General features: G+C 42.5%; 1 protein-coding gene across 1 annotated transcript in view; it reads left to right on the top strand.

Moving 5' to 3' along the window:
- The window catches only part of adgra1b (adhesion G protein-coupled receptor A1b), a 144,449-nt gene that overhangs the window by 120,766 nt on the left and 4,284 nt on the right, over window positions 1-19,399 (top strand). Inside the window, exons 16-17 of the mRNA XM_079279793.1 lie at window positions 521-644; window positions 12,086-12,231. Coding sequence (XP_079135919.1) covers window positions 521-644; window positions 12,086-12,231 — 270 coding nt within the window. The remainder of the gene's footprint in view (window positions 1-520; window positions 645-12,085; window positions 12,232-19,399) is intronic.

Here is a 19,399-nt window from a genome sequence, read left to right as displayed (position 1 = left end):
GGTACCCAATTAAACTTTATGAGTTGATGGCAAACATTCTGTCTCTCTCTCTCTGTTGTGTAGCCTGTCAGACTTCACACCTTGTGTTGCCCAAAATAAACAAAAGAGGTTTTTATACAATATCAACATCAACCTGTCTGAGTTCGATAATGTATGTTGACCCAACTTGAAACTATTGAATGTGAATCACTGCTTTTCAAAGTTGAGCCAAGGTTGAAATGTTTTCAGAAAGTATTCTATTATTCAGCACATGTATTGGCAGTGAAGTATGTAATGGCTTGTTTGCACACGCAGCATTCCCCAGGCTCCCCTTTGGTTGTTAATCTATATGGCAGCAGCAAGGTAAAAGAAAAGGGCAATTTATGCAGACCTTGCAGAAAACCGGCTCAAATCACACTTGAAGTGACTGATGGGCACTATACCTTGAAAAATGAATCTCAGGGAGATGGTGAAACACAAAACACTGTGGGGTTCTGGTATTTACCTGCTAATTCTTTTGATTCTTGGTCTCTTTTGGCAGCGCAATCCGCATCAGTCGGAAGGGATGGCATATGCTTCTCAACTTCTGTTTCCACACGGCTCTGACCTTTGCTGTGTTTGCCGGCGGCATCAATCGAATCAAATACCCCATCATCTGTCAAGCAGTAAGTGCATTCTCTTTTCATTCATCCCCCTCTCAAAGCTTGTCTGAAAATTGATTATGAAGGTCTATTCAGGTGTCGGCGACCAGAGAGTGCAGTATGTGGACGTATAGTAGGTCGGCTTTATGTGTTTTTCATGCTTCAGCTGCATGCATGCTCCAGTCAGTCACATAGTAAAGTGTTGACACAATGAGGCCTGATGATCCAGGCCTTCCCATCATGAATGCACTCACTCTCTGTCCCTCTATTGTCTGTGTCCACTCTTGTTGCCTGGGGTCAGCTGTGGGCGTCAAAGCCCAAATGTTGTATCATCAATCCAGACATTTTGGAAAGTGACTGTATGTACACAACATTTTCTGGTCATTAGAATTCCACATAAATATGTTTTTTCCCATGGAAGTTTAGTTACCACACCGATGTTCATGAAATGACAGTACCACAGGTATTATGGCATGTTTATTAGAATGCACAGTTTGGGGTTTAACAGTTGTCACACTCATGAACAGGTTTTGTCAGTAGGTGGCCAAAAAAGAGACGGCAGTGTTCCAAGAACTGTTGGATTGATTACCACAAGATTCATGGTCCCCACAGGATGAACCCCACTGGCTTTTCCTTTAGGTCCATCAGCATGTCAGTGTCTTCAGCTATCCTGTGAAACATCTACTAGAATCTGGTCAGACATTCATAGTTCCCAGAGGATGTATACTAATGACTTTATTTTTGCGCTAATCATGAGGTCAAAAACTATAATTTTCCAATACTTTGATTTATGGTTAAATACAATGGGGGAGGGGGGGGGGGGGTGGCGGGTGGAGATTTGGGACGTCAGGACAGATTTGGCAAGAAAGACAAATGCTTTCTTGCCTGCTGGCCCCTCGCTATTTTTAGGATGTTATACATCAAGAATGCAGGTGGGACAAGGAGGAAACCTTCATAAATACAGAATGTAACATTGTAAAGGAACTGGGGGGGGGGAAATAGGAGATTCTTGTGATGTTGACCATGGTGTTATTTGGAGTGTATTGTTGATGGAAATGATTCTGAAGTTAAGAGACAGATAAGAGATCATACGTATGTTTGAGGTTGTCGAGTAACATGTTACTATTTGGTTGGAAAGCCTTACGGTCCCGGTGGTGCTTGGGGACTCTAGATGCCTCTCCCGCTGTCACAAGCACTTTAGGTGGCCCCTTATTCCACGGTGTAAAGACCCCACCTCTACGTGCTGAAATGCAGAGCGTCGTATTTCATGCCTGAGCTGCAGAAGGACGGCTCGGTGACACGGGAGTCCTTACGAGGTCTGCACTCGCGTCGCCTCCACAGCTGTATGGCTGACGCAAAAAACTGGTGCTTGTCACCAATTGCAGCTTCCGTCACTCACCGTTTGCCGTCACCTTCATAACTTTACCATATATAGTCACTATATGACTCTTTACTCTGCTGACAGTCATGCTGAGGATGTTCATACTCAACCTTTTGTCACTTAAGGCCCACTTCTGATTGTTAAAAACAATTATAATAAGAAAAAAAAGGATAAAAAAAACAAGCTGGGCTGTAAATATGTGTTATGCAACTGTCGGCTGTAATGACCAAAATAAATATTCTGCTTACCCTCACCCATCACTGCCTGCCGTTATGAATCCAAATTGAATGTAGTCAGGGTCATATTTCCTCACCACACACTTTGGAGCTCAGAGTTGTCTCCCACATCACTTTTTCATATGAAAAACTGATCCGTTTTGTGTTGCTGCTCTGGCGTCTTTAGCCTCCATAATGTGATGTATTCCAGACGTGTACATATCATCAAGCAGTAAATCTCAATATACAGAGATATATATACACATGAATATATGAACATACTTTACACGATCATCCAGCCCATGTACATCCATCCAGTATTTATTTCTATTCACTTTATTTAAGGTTTGCAACAGAAACACTATTACGCCGTTACTACGTAGCGCCCACTTCTCCCTCAGGTAGCCGCTGTTAGCGCTGTCCGCGCTGTTAGCACCGTTAGCTGCGAGCTAGGTGTCGCCATGTTGAGAGCCTTTGACAGGCAATAGAAATTCTCTTGTATATGAATCTTGTATAAAGCACCTCTTATATGCAGAGGACAAGGAATAGATCAATTAAACCACATTCTCTGGAAATGTAGACACAGTGTTTGCCAACTTCCATCACGCACACACTGACCAACAGAGATCGCTCCACTAGCTACTGTGACCCACAAACTAATGGCAATCTCCCCAAATCCCATTTGATTACAGTCACAAAGATTTGAATGTTTTACAAGATCACTGAACAATTCAAACTGGGACACAAATGAATGTTGAATGAATGTTTTTCTTATCACACTGCGTCTCTCAACCTCCAATCATTTGTTTGGAGGCAGCGAAAACACAACTCTGACAAATCATCACCTTTTAAGTTGTCCGGCGAAATTGTTAACAAACTGTTGCTTCCTCACACATTCAGCAGTTACAAAGAAACGATTTTCATTCATTTAGAGTTCTGTTGTGTCCACCCGATGAACGCGAGTCTCTCCCTTAGCTCTGTTTTTGGTCTCTACCAGCTTCTGAGGGAAACATCTGTCTCTTTAGCAGCTAAAGGCTCCACTGTTTTTCCTTTATTTATGAATCTATTTGACAGGGACAATACATGGAGGCATTGTTACATTTAAATAAAGTGCAACCGCTGCAATGTATGTCGGACTTCTGGACGTAGCTACTTTGCAGACCTGGTGCCTGGTCAGGCTTTCACGTTTGTTTTAAATGCGAACCATTATGATGTATAAAACATTAATAAATGATGTATAACCATGAATACAGCCACAAACCCTACGTGAAGCCTCATTCCAAACTGAAGTCCACCTCCTGCAGTGTGAGAGCAGGTGTTGTAGACTTTGTCGGCCCTGCTGCTGCTGCTGCTCTTTAACTTATTATTTCAGTCATTTATCTAATTTTATCCCAGGGCCTCTGAATGTGTCTCGCTGCTCCTCCTTTACCCGATCACTGCTAACAGGACAACTCTCCACAGATTTGGGCAGGAGCCCAGATCGTCTGCTGCTCCGCTGGGAGGGAGGCGGGCCCCCACCAGACACAATTTGGGATAATTACAGGATTGCATGAAGAGCTGCGTGATCGCACGCGGACACATACGCACATTCAAATGCACTCGTACGTGCGCTGTCTGCTGAAGTTCTCTCCCCAATCCCCCCCCACACACACACACACATTGCACCCCCTTTCCCTCCTCACACATAAGTACACGCTCTCCCTCCGACAGAGGGAACTTCAAGGAGCTCTGAAACTAGCTTTGGCAGCTCTCGCCGCACTTCAGGCATGCACTCCCCCCACCCAGCCCTCTGCCCCTCAACCCTCCCCCCCTCCCTCCACCATCTCCACCTGCATCCCATACTCATCCCCCCGCTCCCCCATCTGTATGCCACTCTTCAGTGTTGCAGCCGCCTCCCCGCCCCACCGTGCCACTGCCGCTATGCAGCATCCGATGTCTTTACGGCCTCAAAGTCAAAGTCGCCTCTGATCTCTATTTCTATCTTTTCTTCCGTCGCGGATCGTTTTGCCGTCGATTCGTGCTGCACCCCGGCTGTCACGCTACGTCCACCCGTTTGCTTGCATCGAGCTGCAGAACACACAGTGCATCCTCGTTTCCCCTCGCCACACCTCATCTTACCTCGGACCGTCAAATTTTGGATTAGACATCTCAGTTGATTGTTCAGGGAGTGTGTGACCAGCGTCAAATAACCTATTAATTTAGCAAAGAACTTGTGTGAAGGATGTGACCTACATCTGAGGTTACATCCAACTGTCAGCTTAAAGATGCTTTACAGAGGATTTCCTCATTAGTGTGCCACTGTGAAATTAGTTGTGACGGCGAAGGCTGGCACAACTAATAAAAGAAGAAAAATGCATTACAGTATCTGCTTTGTACTCCATTGGGCCCAATTTGAGTGTTCCTGAGTCCATTTCCCCACATGTGAAATGCTTCCGGCAGACTGGTTACTTCTCCATCCAAAACAGTAGGGAGGCAATATAATGAATATGCCCAGAGAAGATGGCATGGAGGGACCTTTGAATTGAACTTAAATTGTTAAAACAAGTCATCTGACAGCGTCTGCACAGAAAGTGCTGAAAAGGTTGCGATTCTTAACTAGACAAGTGCACTCCGTTGAGAGCAGATCTCCGCCCTCTCCCCTCCAAAACAAAGAAGATTTGAATGTCACTCAGTTGTCCCTCCCGGGCACCCTTACAGTCAAGATGGTGTCCACGATAACAAAAATCTGATTCATTCATCTGGTATCATGCTTATCTTTAGCGGAACACAACATATCGGGTGTGGAATTAATCTGCGGACACTCCAGTTCAAAAGACGACCAAACATTTCTATGGATGTCGGTGTCTGAGCCGCGACAAAGGCCAACATGTGGCCTGCAACGGACTCGGTAAGGCTTGTTAGTAGCCAAGCCGATTGCCAGAAATGGCTTTGGCTTCTGATCAATGTTCCCTCTAAGCTGCGCGCTTGAGCAATCGCGCACTGCTCGCACATTCTCAGCGCACAAGAAAATCTATGCAGCGCATAAAATAAAATTCAACATAAACGTATTAATTAATATCTAATATTAGTCCTAATCTTATCTAATCAATTAAACCAATAATAATAATAATAATTTTGTTTTCTGTACTATTTTGCAACGTAACTCAGTGAGTGACAGGTGTCCAGCCAATGATACGATTCGGTTCACTTACGCTACGCAGCCAATCATAGCATTGACACTATTGCCCTGCCCATTCGCGCCGTGCAGGTTAGCTAGCTAACAACAGTGCGGCGGAGTTACGAGACGCAAATGCTAACCCCTTATCATGGCGAAACGAACGGGCAGCGACACATCCACTCACCAAGCCATTGGAAAAAAGAAATGTGGTTCTTTTAAGATGGAATGGCTGTCGGAGTATGTTCAAATAGAAGAACAAGCGGTGAAACTGGGTGAGATTTTTTCTTTTTCGAGGGGGAAGGGTCTACTCTGCAAAACATGCAGCGAAGCTAAAGTAGCAAATGAGTTTTCCGAGGGAAAAATGTGGACTGAATGGAAGTTGGACTACCTCAAGCGTCACATTCAGCAGAAAAAACTAAAAATAAAATCAAAACAGCATCCAGAAATCGTCTTGAAGTGGCACATTTGGACCAGCTGATGCGCATAAAGTCAAAGCAAGAAGCAGACGAATCCATCAACCTGGACAAAGTGTACAACCATTGGAGAAGTGAGAAGGACAGACGTGAAAAATAAGGTAAAATTTAAGTCAGATTTGTGCATATTCTCGTGACATTTATTAAGATGTTTTACTTATGGATATTAATCATTAAATTATGTTACTACTAGATCATTTATGGGTAGTAGAAATGATAATAAAAAACTGAGTAATTACATATTTTACAGACAGAGTTACAGGAATTTACACTGTATCACAAGCTACAGCACACGTCATTGTGCAAAATGTGAATGTTTTAATGTGAACAAAATGTTATGTCTGAAAGGTGTATATGTATCATTTCTTCCAGAACAGGACCCTCACACAGGCCACAACAGGACCTCACACAGGCCAAAGCAGGACTCTTCCCATGGCCAAAGCAAGACTCTCACATAAAACATACTACACATCTCATGAACAACAAGATTTTTGTCTTTTTCCTTTAAAGTTTGTCAAATCACTTATATTAAAAGTAAACTAGTGAAAATTGCTGCTGTAATTTGATTCTTTTAATAAGCCATGTAACTTGCTATGATCCAAGGTTTTGAACAGGTGTGATACTGGTGTGTGGCCACAGCGTGCACATCTGATGTTGCTCACAGTGGTCCTCAGTGTGCTCAGGGAGCTTGTGTGTATGCCCAGACACATGAAAAATTAGAGGGAACATTGCTTCTGATGCAGTTGATCACCTGCGGACCCTACCGGCCAGTTGAGAAGTCAGCAGTCAATGACGGTATCCAACAGTCGATAAAACGTGCCTTTCAAAAATGGTCACCGCAACCATGCGAGGTCCCTAAGCGTACAGTTACAACTGAGCATAACGAATATCAGGCAGATGGGTCGAGTAGTAAGCCTAGTATGCATGGACAGACAGAAAGATACACACACACACACACACACACACACGAGCAAACACTGCAGAAAATGATGTCAGTGAAGTCAGCTACACGCATCAATAACTGAATGATGGAGTGAATTACTCCCTGTTTAAATAGCTACACGTCCAGAGCAAACAATCGGTTTGTTTTGTCCTGAAGGCGATCAGACTGATAGAGTTGCAGTCTCACCCGGAGCTCACTGTCTGCCTCCTTCTGCTTTGTACCACAACTGTCGGTGGTGGTTTTTGTTCTGGTGTCTTACTGTGACGTATTGGCGGGTGTTGACATCCTCTCTTTGTACTGTTTTACACTCTTTTTAGACTTTTATTGACGTTGTGTGACAAGCTGTCACACAGCGTCTCATAGTTCATGTTGTATACCATGTAAAATAGAGTCGATTTACACACAATGTAATGAGACTCCTCAGTAAATCATTGTAAATTCACATTTCCTTCTCCCACTGAAACACCTTTGTCTTTGTCTTGCTATATTAAGTCATACATTGCAGTTGACAAATACACATATTACTACGTGATGATGCCACTTTGTGAACAGAAAATCCGCGTTGACATCGACGGGAGGAGAGCCGTTAAGAGCTAGTTAGCTGTTAGCATCTGTGGGCAGCACAGTCCTGCTTGGCTTTGAGTTGAGTGCATTGAGTTACTTTGCGATGCGTTCAAGCTCTATTCGGTAAAAATGAGCATTGGGGCGAAGTTAAATTATAACGGTGTCAGGATGTGGTCAAATGTAATCTTGTAAAATGTTTGTTTTTGGGGAGGAACTTGAGGAGGATCATCAGGGATTAATTATTAATTCAAAACCAGCATGCAAACGCTAGTTTGTACCGTGGTATCGAGTACCAGTGAGGACGTCACTGGTACTGGTGTCCACTCCTACATTCTGATACCGTTAGATCGTATGTAGGATTTATTGCAAGACTGCTGTATTAGATTGCATTTGGTTTAGCTAGGTGTACCTAATAAACTGGCTGGATTATTTCTTAATCCAAGCCTTTACATTGATTTATAAACACTAGCGCACAGTGAGCCTACAGTCCATACTTTGGTGTGTTTGCAGCGTACCTGTACCAGAAAGGTGCACAGCGAGCCTGCTGTGCTGACTCCTCATTACTTTCACCGTTCACATTAAATCACATTCTCTGTGACTTGACTTGTATCAAATATGACACCTCTCGTCTCGTCTTCATCTTGTCACATCTGTTGCTCTTTTACTCAAATGACCATGAAGGAGCACGTAGCCGAAAAGCACTTTGAAGCTAACTACGTTAGTCAAGGCCGTAAACGGAGTCAGAGACACGTCGGAGTGCGCTAGCTTTAGCTCGTTCTAGTGACCTCATACGTCTGTATGCAAAATACAGACTTTTATTTTCGGCTGTCACACTTTAATGAGTCTAAATCAAACCACATAATTATAATGCAATTACCGTGTAATGCTTCATGACTACACTCATAATTGCATGCAGTGTGTATGGATGCTCTTGACTAGTTATCCACAACTAGAGGTTGACTGATGAGGCTTAAAATACACGGTGACTTCCTGTACTCGCGTATTAACACACACCTCAACAATCCACTGTAGTAAGGACTCATAGTCTGCTTTTATGGCCCCTGCAGTCTGATTGTATGTGTTAAGTACAGTGACGTGCATATCGACAGACCTATAATCGCGCATGCTTTATCATATTGTTTCATTGTTGCCGGCAAGTAGAGTGTAATGCATTTTCATGCATTTAAAATAATCCATGCTGCATCATAAGTGATTCTGGTAACACTTTCTATGAGGTCGATAATGCACTATAAACATTCTTGTAGTGCATTACAATCTGCCCACAGCACTGTTTAATTCCATTTATAAACACTCATAGATATTCATAATGCTGCATAACAATAATCACAACTCATCATACATCATTTTATAATGACTTATACGGTCAAACATCATCAGTCTTCATGATTGCTGGTCACTCAGTGAGATTATAGTGCTTTGTACATCCCAGTTATATAACATAAATGTATTTGTATAATGCATTATAGTTACGGTCAGTGGTCATTGTGTGCTTTAAATACAAATATGTTGTTTGCTCTTGCATGTACTTAGAATTAGAGTTAGAATAACTTATGATACCATTATAATGCATCATGACAGTGGTTATTATTGCACATTATTAAAAGTTTATGTTTTATAACTATGGGAATGATAATACATTGTGATTCTTGCAAAACAAAAGGCCAACAATCATGAAGTGTTACGGTACTTGACAGTCATAATAACATGTGTTGTGCTTATATAAAAACACAGTGCTATACGCAGATTAAAATGCATTATAAGTATGTTTTTAATTCATCATGGAAAGCATTACCATGATGATCATGCAAGAATAGTCAATACCATCCATAAGATACTTCAACTCATAATTCATTGCGATGTCTTAATGTGCCATGACTGTTGACAGCAGACAGCATAATGCGTGTTAACGAGTGTAGCCATGAAGCATTATGAATGCATTATAATTCACTATGAATTATAATGAACTTAATGCTTCTGTGTGGGTGTGCAGTTTGATTCATTTAAGGCGTCATCGTCAGTCCTCCTGAGTGATGACAAAGAGGGAGTCTGAGGTGACGGAAGCTGTAACTTTTCCCAGCTTTCATTTTCCAGCTCCCCGTTTTTGTTAACTGCATGGTGATTGTGCTGCTCACTGATCCGATCGCTGGCTCAAATCATGTATTTACCCACAAAGGGACATCCGGAGAAAAGCACACAGCAACTATGAATAGACCAACAGTGCAAACGGGACTGTGTCTATCAGACTGTCCTCATCAACATATCCATGTGCTGATTCATTGTAGGTCTTATCTAAACATGCTTACTGTAACCGGAAAAAAAGGGAAATGATTTGTTCTTTACTATGGTTTTGGAGAAACCAACATTGTCTGTCGGTGAGAGACAGGATGTGAACAGCGTCAAAGATGCTTGGCTGACCTCCAATCCGAGAGATTTTGCTTCAAAGAGAGTCATCAACAGTCATTATTCACACACATACAAGAGGATTTGTGTCAAGAAAATGTAAACATATGTGGTTTCCAGCTCGTAAACACATGACCGATGTGGTAGTTTCTCTGGTGACATCCGTGGCTGACGTCGTCTGAGATGGCAAGCTGCTGTTCCTGTTTGATTTCCCAGTTGCAGTCCTGGTGGATGATCTGGTTTTGGGTTTGGCGTCATTATTTGGTTGCTTACTTGTCTGAGATCAGTGAGTGTGCTCATCTTGGGATTTTGGAGAGTCTTATGCAGTGTTGTTGCAATAGAGGGGGGGGGGGGGGTCTCTTTATAATCAAACTATGATTTTTATTCAACTTTCTGGTCGAAACTAAAAGTGTCAGCTGGTGAGTTGAGAAGTGCTGCTGCTAAACGGACAGTTTCTCCCACATAGTTAAGATCTGACCAGCTGCTGTCACAGTGTGTGCATCACAAGATGTCATGAAAAGCCATTGTCAAGTAATGCGCTTGCAACAGCATCGGTTACATCATAACTGGTTTTCTTCATTGATAGAAGAGCAAAGGACGCCACTGAAGGCTTTACGCGCTGGAAAATATGTTTTTGCTCTTCTCCAGACGTAATATCTAGAAACAGATTCTGCATTTATATGGAAAATCTCTACGATTTTTCAACCGGGGTTGAGCGTGATTTAGTTGAACTCGGGTAAACAGTCCGTGCGGGGAGCAAAAGATGCAGAACACACTGGCCGAAATGCAACCTGGGAACCCATCCGCTATCGTCTGACGATGGCGAAAGCTTGTGAACTGACTACTTGTGAAGTCTCTCCACCTCCGGTCTTGTATCTCAAGTTGCTGATCGGACTGTAGCGCACGGAACAGGAAGTCTTGGCCCAGATAATTGCTTTCTACAGAGGAACCCCAGAAATACAGCCCCTCGCCCCCAGAGGCTTATCCGTCGCCAGACCACCAGCCGATGGGTTCAGAGATTGCTCCCGACTGGCTTCGACATGAGTTTGATTGACAGATGGTACATCCAATCAACTGCCAAGTATTCTTTTCGAAGAAAGAATGTGCCTGCCCTTTTCCCAACAGTTTCCAATGAGGGCTTCTCAGATGGTTCTCTGTAACAAACCATCTGGCGCGTCGGGTTACATCTTGACTGAGGATGTCCAAAAACCTGACTGTCCAGAATAATTAATAGAACTCATACAGGGCTCCCTGAAATCATACTTATACACGCCTCCAAGGTGCATCTATACTGCAGTATAGATGCATTGCAGTATAGTGTTGCATACTACTGAATATGCTTGACAACTAATGTACAATTGTGCGGTCTGTATTAACTATTCAAGAGAATTGCTAGATTGACAGCATGCAATCCCCCTTATTTCCATTTTGCAAACACACGTCCTCCCTGTCTGCTCTTGGCACTAATGAAGCTCTGACTCCGCAGCAGTGATTGACTTCCCACCCGCTCTTTGCTCTCTATAACCAGCTCAAGGACATTTCCAATTAGCATCTGGACTCTGGTACACTAGCTTCAGCCCCTCGGCCTACCAGGCTGGCGAGAAGCCATTTGATTGGGTGTCTCAGGTTGTCACCTCATGAGCAGACTGACTGGGTGGAGAAAAGGCTCAGCGCATTCTAATTTTCTCCCTCCATTGTCCTTTCCCTCTCTCTCTCTCTCTCTCTCTCTCTCTCTCTCTCTCTCTTGCTCTCTCATAACTCTCTGCTCTTTCTATGAGCTGGCAAAGCCTTTAAACAAAGTTAGATCAGAGATCAGTTCCCCCATCCAAACATAATTCATGAATATTAAAGCGAGGAAGAGCGGAGGTACGCATTTCAGAACACAATCACGCCCTGGTAGTTGTCAACGTGACTGTCATTTATATTCAGATTTGTTATTCGCAGTGCACACCCCCGTGTCCTCTAACTCAACTGATAAGGAGCTACTCGGTATCCGACAGTATAACCTCGCCGCAATGCTCTTATCCCAAAACAACCTTGATGATTCAGAAGCACTTTTTGAACATTTCTTGTATCATTGTCTTTTAGCGAAGGATACGACAAAGCAGGCAGGTCTCTACGGAGACACCCTTGGAGTGACATTGATGATGGGTATTATTTTGAGAGAGGAGTGGCAGCTCCCCCCTGAACATCTTCGCTTTGAGTCACAGGACAATAATCAAGTCTGACATTTTCCAGGGAGACACAGTGTACAGTATATGGAAAACGTTCAGAGACGTCAAATAAATAACCCTATTTCACCCTACGTCAGGTCGGGGTGGTGCTGCACTACTCGTCCCTGTCGACCATGCTGTGGCTCGGGGTGACGGCCAGGAACATTTACAAGCAGGTGACCAAGAAGCCTCCGCAGAGCCAAGATGGTGACCCGCCTCCGCCCCCTAAACAGCCCCTGTTGAGGTAAGCAGAAATGTCCTCGCAAAAGCTCCTCAACCCTGACTGCCTCAAGACGGAGGAGTAAACAAACTCCTTTATATATGTGCGATCTTTCTGGCTCTGTTCTTGCTGCTTGCTGTGTGTGTATATCTTCAGAGGCCAAGGACTGGTTAACTCTGCAATTATTTGCTTTGCTATTTCATTTTTTCTTCTTTGTTGTCATTACATTACCTGACTGAAACTGTGAGAAGTCTTGTACAATCACTGGCTTGAATGAATGATTTTAAGCTGTGGTGGAAGTACTCGGATCCTTTACTTTGTAAAAGTGCCAAAACAACAATTCTTGGTAAAGCAAATTCTTGGTAAAGCAAATTCTGCAGACTATGCGACTATTATTGTTATAAATCTTTGATGCATCAATGTGTAAGTATAGTATTTTACTGTTGCAGCTGCTCGGCTAGGTTTGTAATAGCTTTACGTAGTGTAGTCCAGTGGGTCGGGCCTCCTCTGAAGAGACATCTGAGGGGGTCGCACAATGATCAGTGGGGGAGGAAGGAAGAAAAAGCTTAATCTATATTTGATGTGTATTTTTTATGTAAAATTTTAACCTGAAAACTAATGTATTGGAGTAAAAAGTCAAATATTTTGCCTCTTAAATTCATTGAGCGGAGGAGGAGCCAGACCATGATAAATGTTATACACAAGTAAAATAGCTACAAATTTGATCATGTTTGAGAAGTTTAAGCCCTGCTTATTACTGATTTGATTTGAATGTGGTCCTACCTGCGTCCAGCTGCTAACACAGGAGTTCATGTGTGGGAGAATCGTGGCATTGAGTACAACTTTGAGGCCTTTGAGTTTCTTTATTTCTAATTGCAAATATCCAAATGAATGTGGCTTAAGTGAACTGAGTAATTAATCATATGTGTGTTTGTAAGGTCGATGTGCCCTTCTCCCGTCCAAGTGTGCAGAAGTGTGTATTGAGTATTCATGCATATGTATATTGATTTATGCTAGTTTATGTATTTTGTCAGGTGTTTGCTGGCTCATGTTTCCTTTTAGACGGCAACAATAGCTTTACACAGATGAGTTATTGCATCGTTTATCTGCAGAGACATCCACGTTTGCATTCTTTCAAGCCTCTGGCTTTGTTCACTCTGTAGTCACATAGCTGTCAGGTCTTCCTATTTATACCGTTGCGGCTCTCCTTTTGGATTTTTTCCCACATTTGCTCATGTTAAGAAATTGCATTTTTAACCTGAGTCACTGTCAGCCACGAGGAAAGAAGCTTAGTTTTTACATGATTATGATAATAATTCACTTATTGTGAAATGCCAGAGATTATGAAGCCAAGTGAATTCCTCTTAATCAGTCAAACTTGTGTTCTGAGACCTATTTAGCTCATACTCACCTGTTACAGGTGATATTCAAGCTGTTAACTCTGTGAACTCTGACAAAGGGAGTTGCATAAAACTGACAAGCAGCAGTCAGTTAACTTCATATGAATAAGAATGAATGTCTTTAAGTATTTTCCTTTCTTTCCTCACTGGGCTTGTCTGGTCATTCAACTATTTTGTCATTGTAATTAAAGTCAAAAACAGTCTACCTAAAGCCATTTAAATAGAGCAACAGTTGGGTCACAGGGAACTACAGAGGATTGCCTTGCAGCTGTTTTAATCTCATTACCCTAAGTATTGCCATCATCATTATCTGTGGCTTTCTATGCTCCTGCCCAAAGTCCCAACCAGGTGTCCCTGCACTTGAAATTGTATTAATTGTAAGAAAATACAAATTATGATATAATAAAAAAAGCAACTGTATATCCTAATAAGAGTACATATTTAGGAAGAATTAGGTACAGTAATTGTATTGTCATGGTAAGAAACACAGCTATGATAGACTAACGTAACGATGGCCTGCCTCGGTCGGCGCTCGCTGCTATTGGCCTGTCTCGAACGATTCCGTCGTGACGCCCTTTCCGGTCATTACGCTGTCATTTTCTTCGGCGATCGCCAACCAAACGTAAATAATATTAATTCATACATATCAAATAATCTATGTGTCAAATTTCATGAATATATATGGACGTTTATATGTCTAAATACTATAGGAAAGTGACTTTGATGAGAGAAAGCAGAAAGAACGCTCAGGCGACGCTTAAACAGCTCGAACGGAAATTAAGGAGCTTTTATTGCATCATTTGGAGTTGTTGAAGCGTGATATCTTATTGTGAAGGACAGAACTACGGTCCCGGATGTGTTGACAGCATTGATGGTCATTTTTGCGACCCTGGAACAAGCGAATATCCCCGAAAAACCAGCAGCAGCCAGTGTTTACAACGAGGATAGAAGTCAGTACGGATTAGGCCAAGAGCAGTGCACGGCTAATTCACCCGTGTTAGCATCGTTTTAACGACTCTGGTAAAGGCAAAGCTAACTGTAATAATTACAACAATATTTCGTTTGAAAGGTACGAAGTTTAACTTCAGTTTAACACCATTAAATCAACTGAAAACATTACACGATCATTTTTATCAACATTGTAAGTGAATTGTATTGAAACATTAGCTAAAAACTGTCCGGTTTGGGGTACAACTCCGTTAACTGCACGTTACACACCTCTCACAAATGTGAGTCAGCTGGAACACCTTAAGGCCATTAAGGCTATTGCATGAAAGCTAGTTAGCAAGCGAGCAGAGAAGTCACCATGATTACCTAAAAGTCATGGATAAAAAAGTAAGGGATAAACACTTAGTTTAAAGTAATAGATAAACACTGTTAGCTTAAAGTAATAGATAAACACTGTTAGCTTAAAGTAATAGATAAACACTATTAGCTTAAAGTAAGGGATAAACACTGTTAGCTTACAGTAATAGATAAACACTGTTAGCTTAAAGTAAGGGATAAACACTATTAGCTTACAGTAATAGATAAAACACTGTTAGCTTAAAGTAAGGGATAAACACTATTAGCTTAAAGTAAGGGATAAACACTGTTAGCTTAAAGTAAGGGATAAACACTGTTAGCTTACAGTAATAGATAAACACTGTTAGCTTAAAGTAATAGATAAACACTATTAGCTAAAAGTAAGGGATCAACACTGTTAGCTGTAATGGATGTATGGGTGAAACAAACACATGACTTTCACCCAGCAGACCAGTATTCCTGTCCCGCGTGAAACCAAAAGTCAGCTGTTGACTTATTTACGTTGACTATTTAACTTATGTACAACTTCACGTAACAAACATGTTTCAATCCAAACCAACCCATGATCCGTTCCTAAACCTAACCAGGAAGTTGTGTTGCCTAAACACAGTCAAGTAATTGTTGTTATTAATTTACAATGTTAAAGACGCGTTTAAAACTGCTACCACATGTCCGTATGTGACAAGTTGGGAATGAGAAGGGGTTCATTAAATGACATGTGGAAAGCTTTCAAAGCAATGAGAACGGGGCGTTAAATGACGCGCAAAAAAACTTAAAATGTATGACATGGCATGTGAAATGTCCTTTAAAAAGAGATATGCCTTAATATGCCTTACCATGAGATCATGCTGGGAGTAGTAAGCATGCAAAATTGACCACCTAAACATTCATAATTCGCTTGCATGGGAAAAAAAAGATTGATCTCCAATTCTTCATCGACTATGAAATCAACTGAAAACACCAGCTTTGGAACAAGATCCAGGCGGTGTTGAGTTGCTCATCTGACAGGGATATGGGGGTAATGTTACATCAAGACAAAAAATGTGAGGAACCACTGCTCTAGCCTAACAATGATGTGTTTTTTTGTAGTATTAAAACATGTTGAAGCCTCAGATTTTCCCATAGGTATAGATACACATTCTGGCAGGCATTTGTTAGAGGAAAATGTCTGGAATAGCTGAACTGGGTGTTCAGTAGATGTTTTGGCTCAGTTATTCTGTTTGAGGCTTCCTACTACCCTGTAAGGCAAAAATAATGGAGGGCAGATGATTGTCAGGAGGAGGAGGAAGGACGAAGAAGTGAACGACTTAAAACAAGCTGTTGCTACGGCATCACCCCGTGCTATAACTAATTACCTCAATCACCCAGGAGGCTGCTGAGCCAGGAGCGTCATCACAAATCTAAATGCATTTAGCCCTTTGACCCATTAAATGCCTGTTCCCTTAGAGACACACATATGATTGAATTTCTACTTTTTATGATTGGGATTTTACTTTTTTTCACTTATTCTCCACTTAATTCCTTTTTTGCTTACTCGCGACGTTTTGCCGCGTTTAAGAGGATCTGCTTGTGGACACATGCGCCTCTCTTCCTCCGCGGTGAGAAGGTGCCGCGTGAGCTCTTCTGCACATTGCAGCTGGAGCTGAACTCCAAGACGCTTCGACGAGAAATCCTTTTAAGGGAAGGTTTCGAGAGCGCAGATACGGAGGCAAACAGAGGCCGCACCGTAACAAATGCCTGTTTGTCATATAATCGTATTCGGTTTTTTTACAGAATCGTTTCCTTAAAGCTGTTGGAAAATATCAAGTGCCGTTTCAGTCGCTTGAATTTCCATGAATTTTGCGAAATATTTTCCAGACGATACAGCGAATGACCCCCACACAAGAAAATGATTTATACATGTTGAGCTGCACTGGATGTGAACCCTAGTGGAATAACTTACTGTTTGCTTTCTATGGGGTGTTTTAGAGGTTTTGTGGGACACATGTAGCACTCACATGGACCTTTATCACCCATACACCTGGAACTAATATCCATAAAAAAATCTTTAAATGAGCAGCATCTTATGTCTGACATTATTAAAAACTGATATCTGCTCAATAATGTATTCTTGAAGACTCGCAGAAAGTCACTTAGGATAAGGACCCCACCAGATAAGGATCCCCCTCAACGCCACCGGCAGCACTTTGCTCGCAAAGCAGATCCTCAGACACCTGCGTGATCGGGGGTTTCAGTGCGGAACGTTCTCGAGGCTCTCCCATCATGCACCTCTTGTGAATGAGATAATTTGTCTGGGTCCAGGGGGCGGTGGGGGGGGGGGGCAGGTCGTGTGGCGCGGCAGTCGAGTTGATCCACAGTGATTGATTGTAATGCTCCCCGTCAGACAGGCTCAGGCAATGAGACTTAGCAGCTGGAGACAAATCAATTTCGCCTCCTCCCTCCCCCTCGCAGCAACCGGCCTCTTCATCCTCATCTACCTCTCGCTGTCCCTCCGCTCCTGACAGCGCCTGATGGCGTATCCAGCACACCGTCGCACTGACCTTTGTCAGAAAGCCTGCTGCACCGCGTCGGACCACACACACATTAAACGTCCCTGCTCATGGTGTTAACTGACAGTCATCTGGCGTGATGGGCGCAGATCATTCCTCTAAGTAAGACTTGATATCTGTTCAAGCAATGTCACCAGCAGCATTTTTCCCCAGCTGTCAATATTATTAAGGATCCCAAACAGGCTAATGCACTTCTTAAAAGACACAGAGTAAAGCTGTATCACACAGATCTGCTTTTCCCAGGTTCGGGGGGCACTTTAGAGAAGCTACTCTTAGCTTTTGAGAGGGAAATGGCTGGTATCAGTGAGTGGTGATGCATTAACTATGAGATATGTGTATTCAAAAATGAAATGGTCTAGTGAGGTAGAGTATCGCTCTAAAATCACAAAGTGACTTAACATCAGTGGAAAGAAGAATATGAAATGAATATACTGGACGGTTGCACAATGCTGTTTAAAAGCAAAAGTTCTGCATTTTCAGAAACAGGCTAAATCATTATCTGTCCGAGTCAGATGAGAAGCCTCTGGAGACACCACCCTCATATCTATCCCTTAAAGGGGAACTGCGCCCATTTTCAAAATTCATACATGTTATTCGTGTGGTCTAAGACAGTCCAGAGAGATATACATTTGATAAAGCACAACTTTGTTTAATACATTTGTTGTTGAAAACATTTACACACGTTAAATACGTTATAAATGAGACCAAATAAATGCTTTTAGGCGGAGTTAACGCAGAGAATGTATGCTAGCCTTTCATATAAGATTCAATGTTATTAGTAGGCTACTATTATCAGAACAATGCAAACATCCAGGCACCCCCATGTGGCTCAAAGGTGTACTGCAGATATAAAAGACCACGGAAGACATTCAGTGGAATTCTGCAAAATGATTTGATGACGCTGATAAACTCAATCTAGCGACCCAGTCTTTGGGAATGACTGATTATAGATGTCGCTGGGAGCATCCGGGGGAATGTTCCGAGTATCCGGGTACATTTTCAAGCATCGATTGTCCCATTCATTTCTCATACACCCGATGACATCACAAGTTTGAGACTTACTTCTGAGTAGCTCATGTTCACAGATATTGATTGATCTTTCCTCGGACCTGGAAATAACGTATTGGAATTATTAATTTACGTGCTGCTCCTCTATAAATAAAAGGCTACAGCTAGAAGCCAGTTAGCTTAGCTTAGCTCAGTTACTGGAAACAAAGGGGGAAAAGCTGGCTCGGCTCCGTCAACAGGTTAACAATATCTGCCTGAGCAAGAAATACTGTGGCACACAACTTCTCATGAAACCACAATCTGAAACAGTTTTTGTACACATTAAATGCATTATAATGCGTTAATTAGTGAGCTTTAGAAGTGCTGTTACCTTTGGACAGAGCCCAGCTAGCTGTTTCCCCGGTTTCCAGTCTTTATGCTAAGCTAAGCTAACCCCAGCTGTGCTATGTGGATCCTGGACCGGGTCCAGAGAGAAGACAGAGGACGGTGCGCGAGCAGAGGAGCGAGCATGGCTGGAGTCACTGTGTAGCTGCCGGCTAAAAGGCACTTCAGGGTCTATTTAGATCAATTGATTGCTGTTCCTAAACTCACTCAGAAGCACAACTCTGCATTCACAGCCTTTTCTTTTTAATAGAATGGCCAACAAAAATGCATCCGTCAAAGTGTTTGTGCATTGGTAAGAATGTCAATGTGAAGGAGCACCTTTTCTGCATAAAAGCAGAGCAGCATATATAGACAGTGATTGGATCACACATGTATGTTTGCGTTTTTTGCACGTATGCTCCATGTAACACAAGCAGGCTTTCCTAGAGGGCATGAAGGGGAATGAGGCTTATACAACGCAGGGCGCTTTAACATCCTAGTTCTTCTCATTTATGCTTTTCTGGCTGACGGCTGTAAATGGCTTTCTGTTGGAGAGGAGAGTCCCCC

This window comes from Melanostigma gelatinosum (assembly GCF_949748355.1).
Source record: "Melanostigma gelatinosum genome assembly, chromosome: 12".
NCBI lineage: Eukaryota > Metazoa > Chordata > Actinopteri > Perciformes > Zoarcidae > Melanostigma > Melanostigma gelatinosum.
The sequence above is the reverse complement of the archived record's forward strand: the minus strand, read 5'-3'. Positions and strand labels throughout refer to the sequence as shown.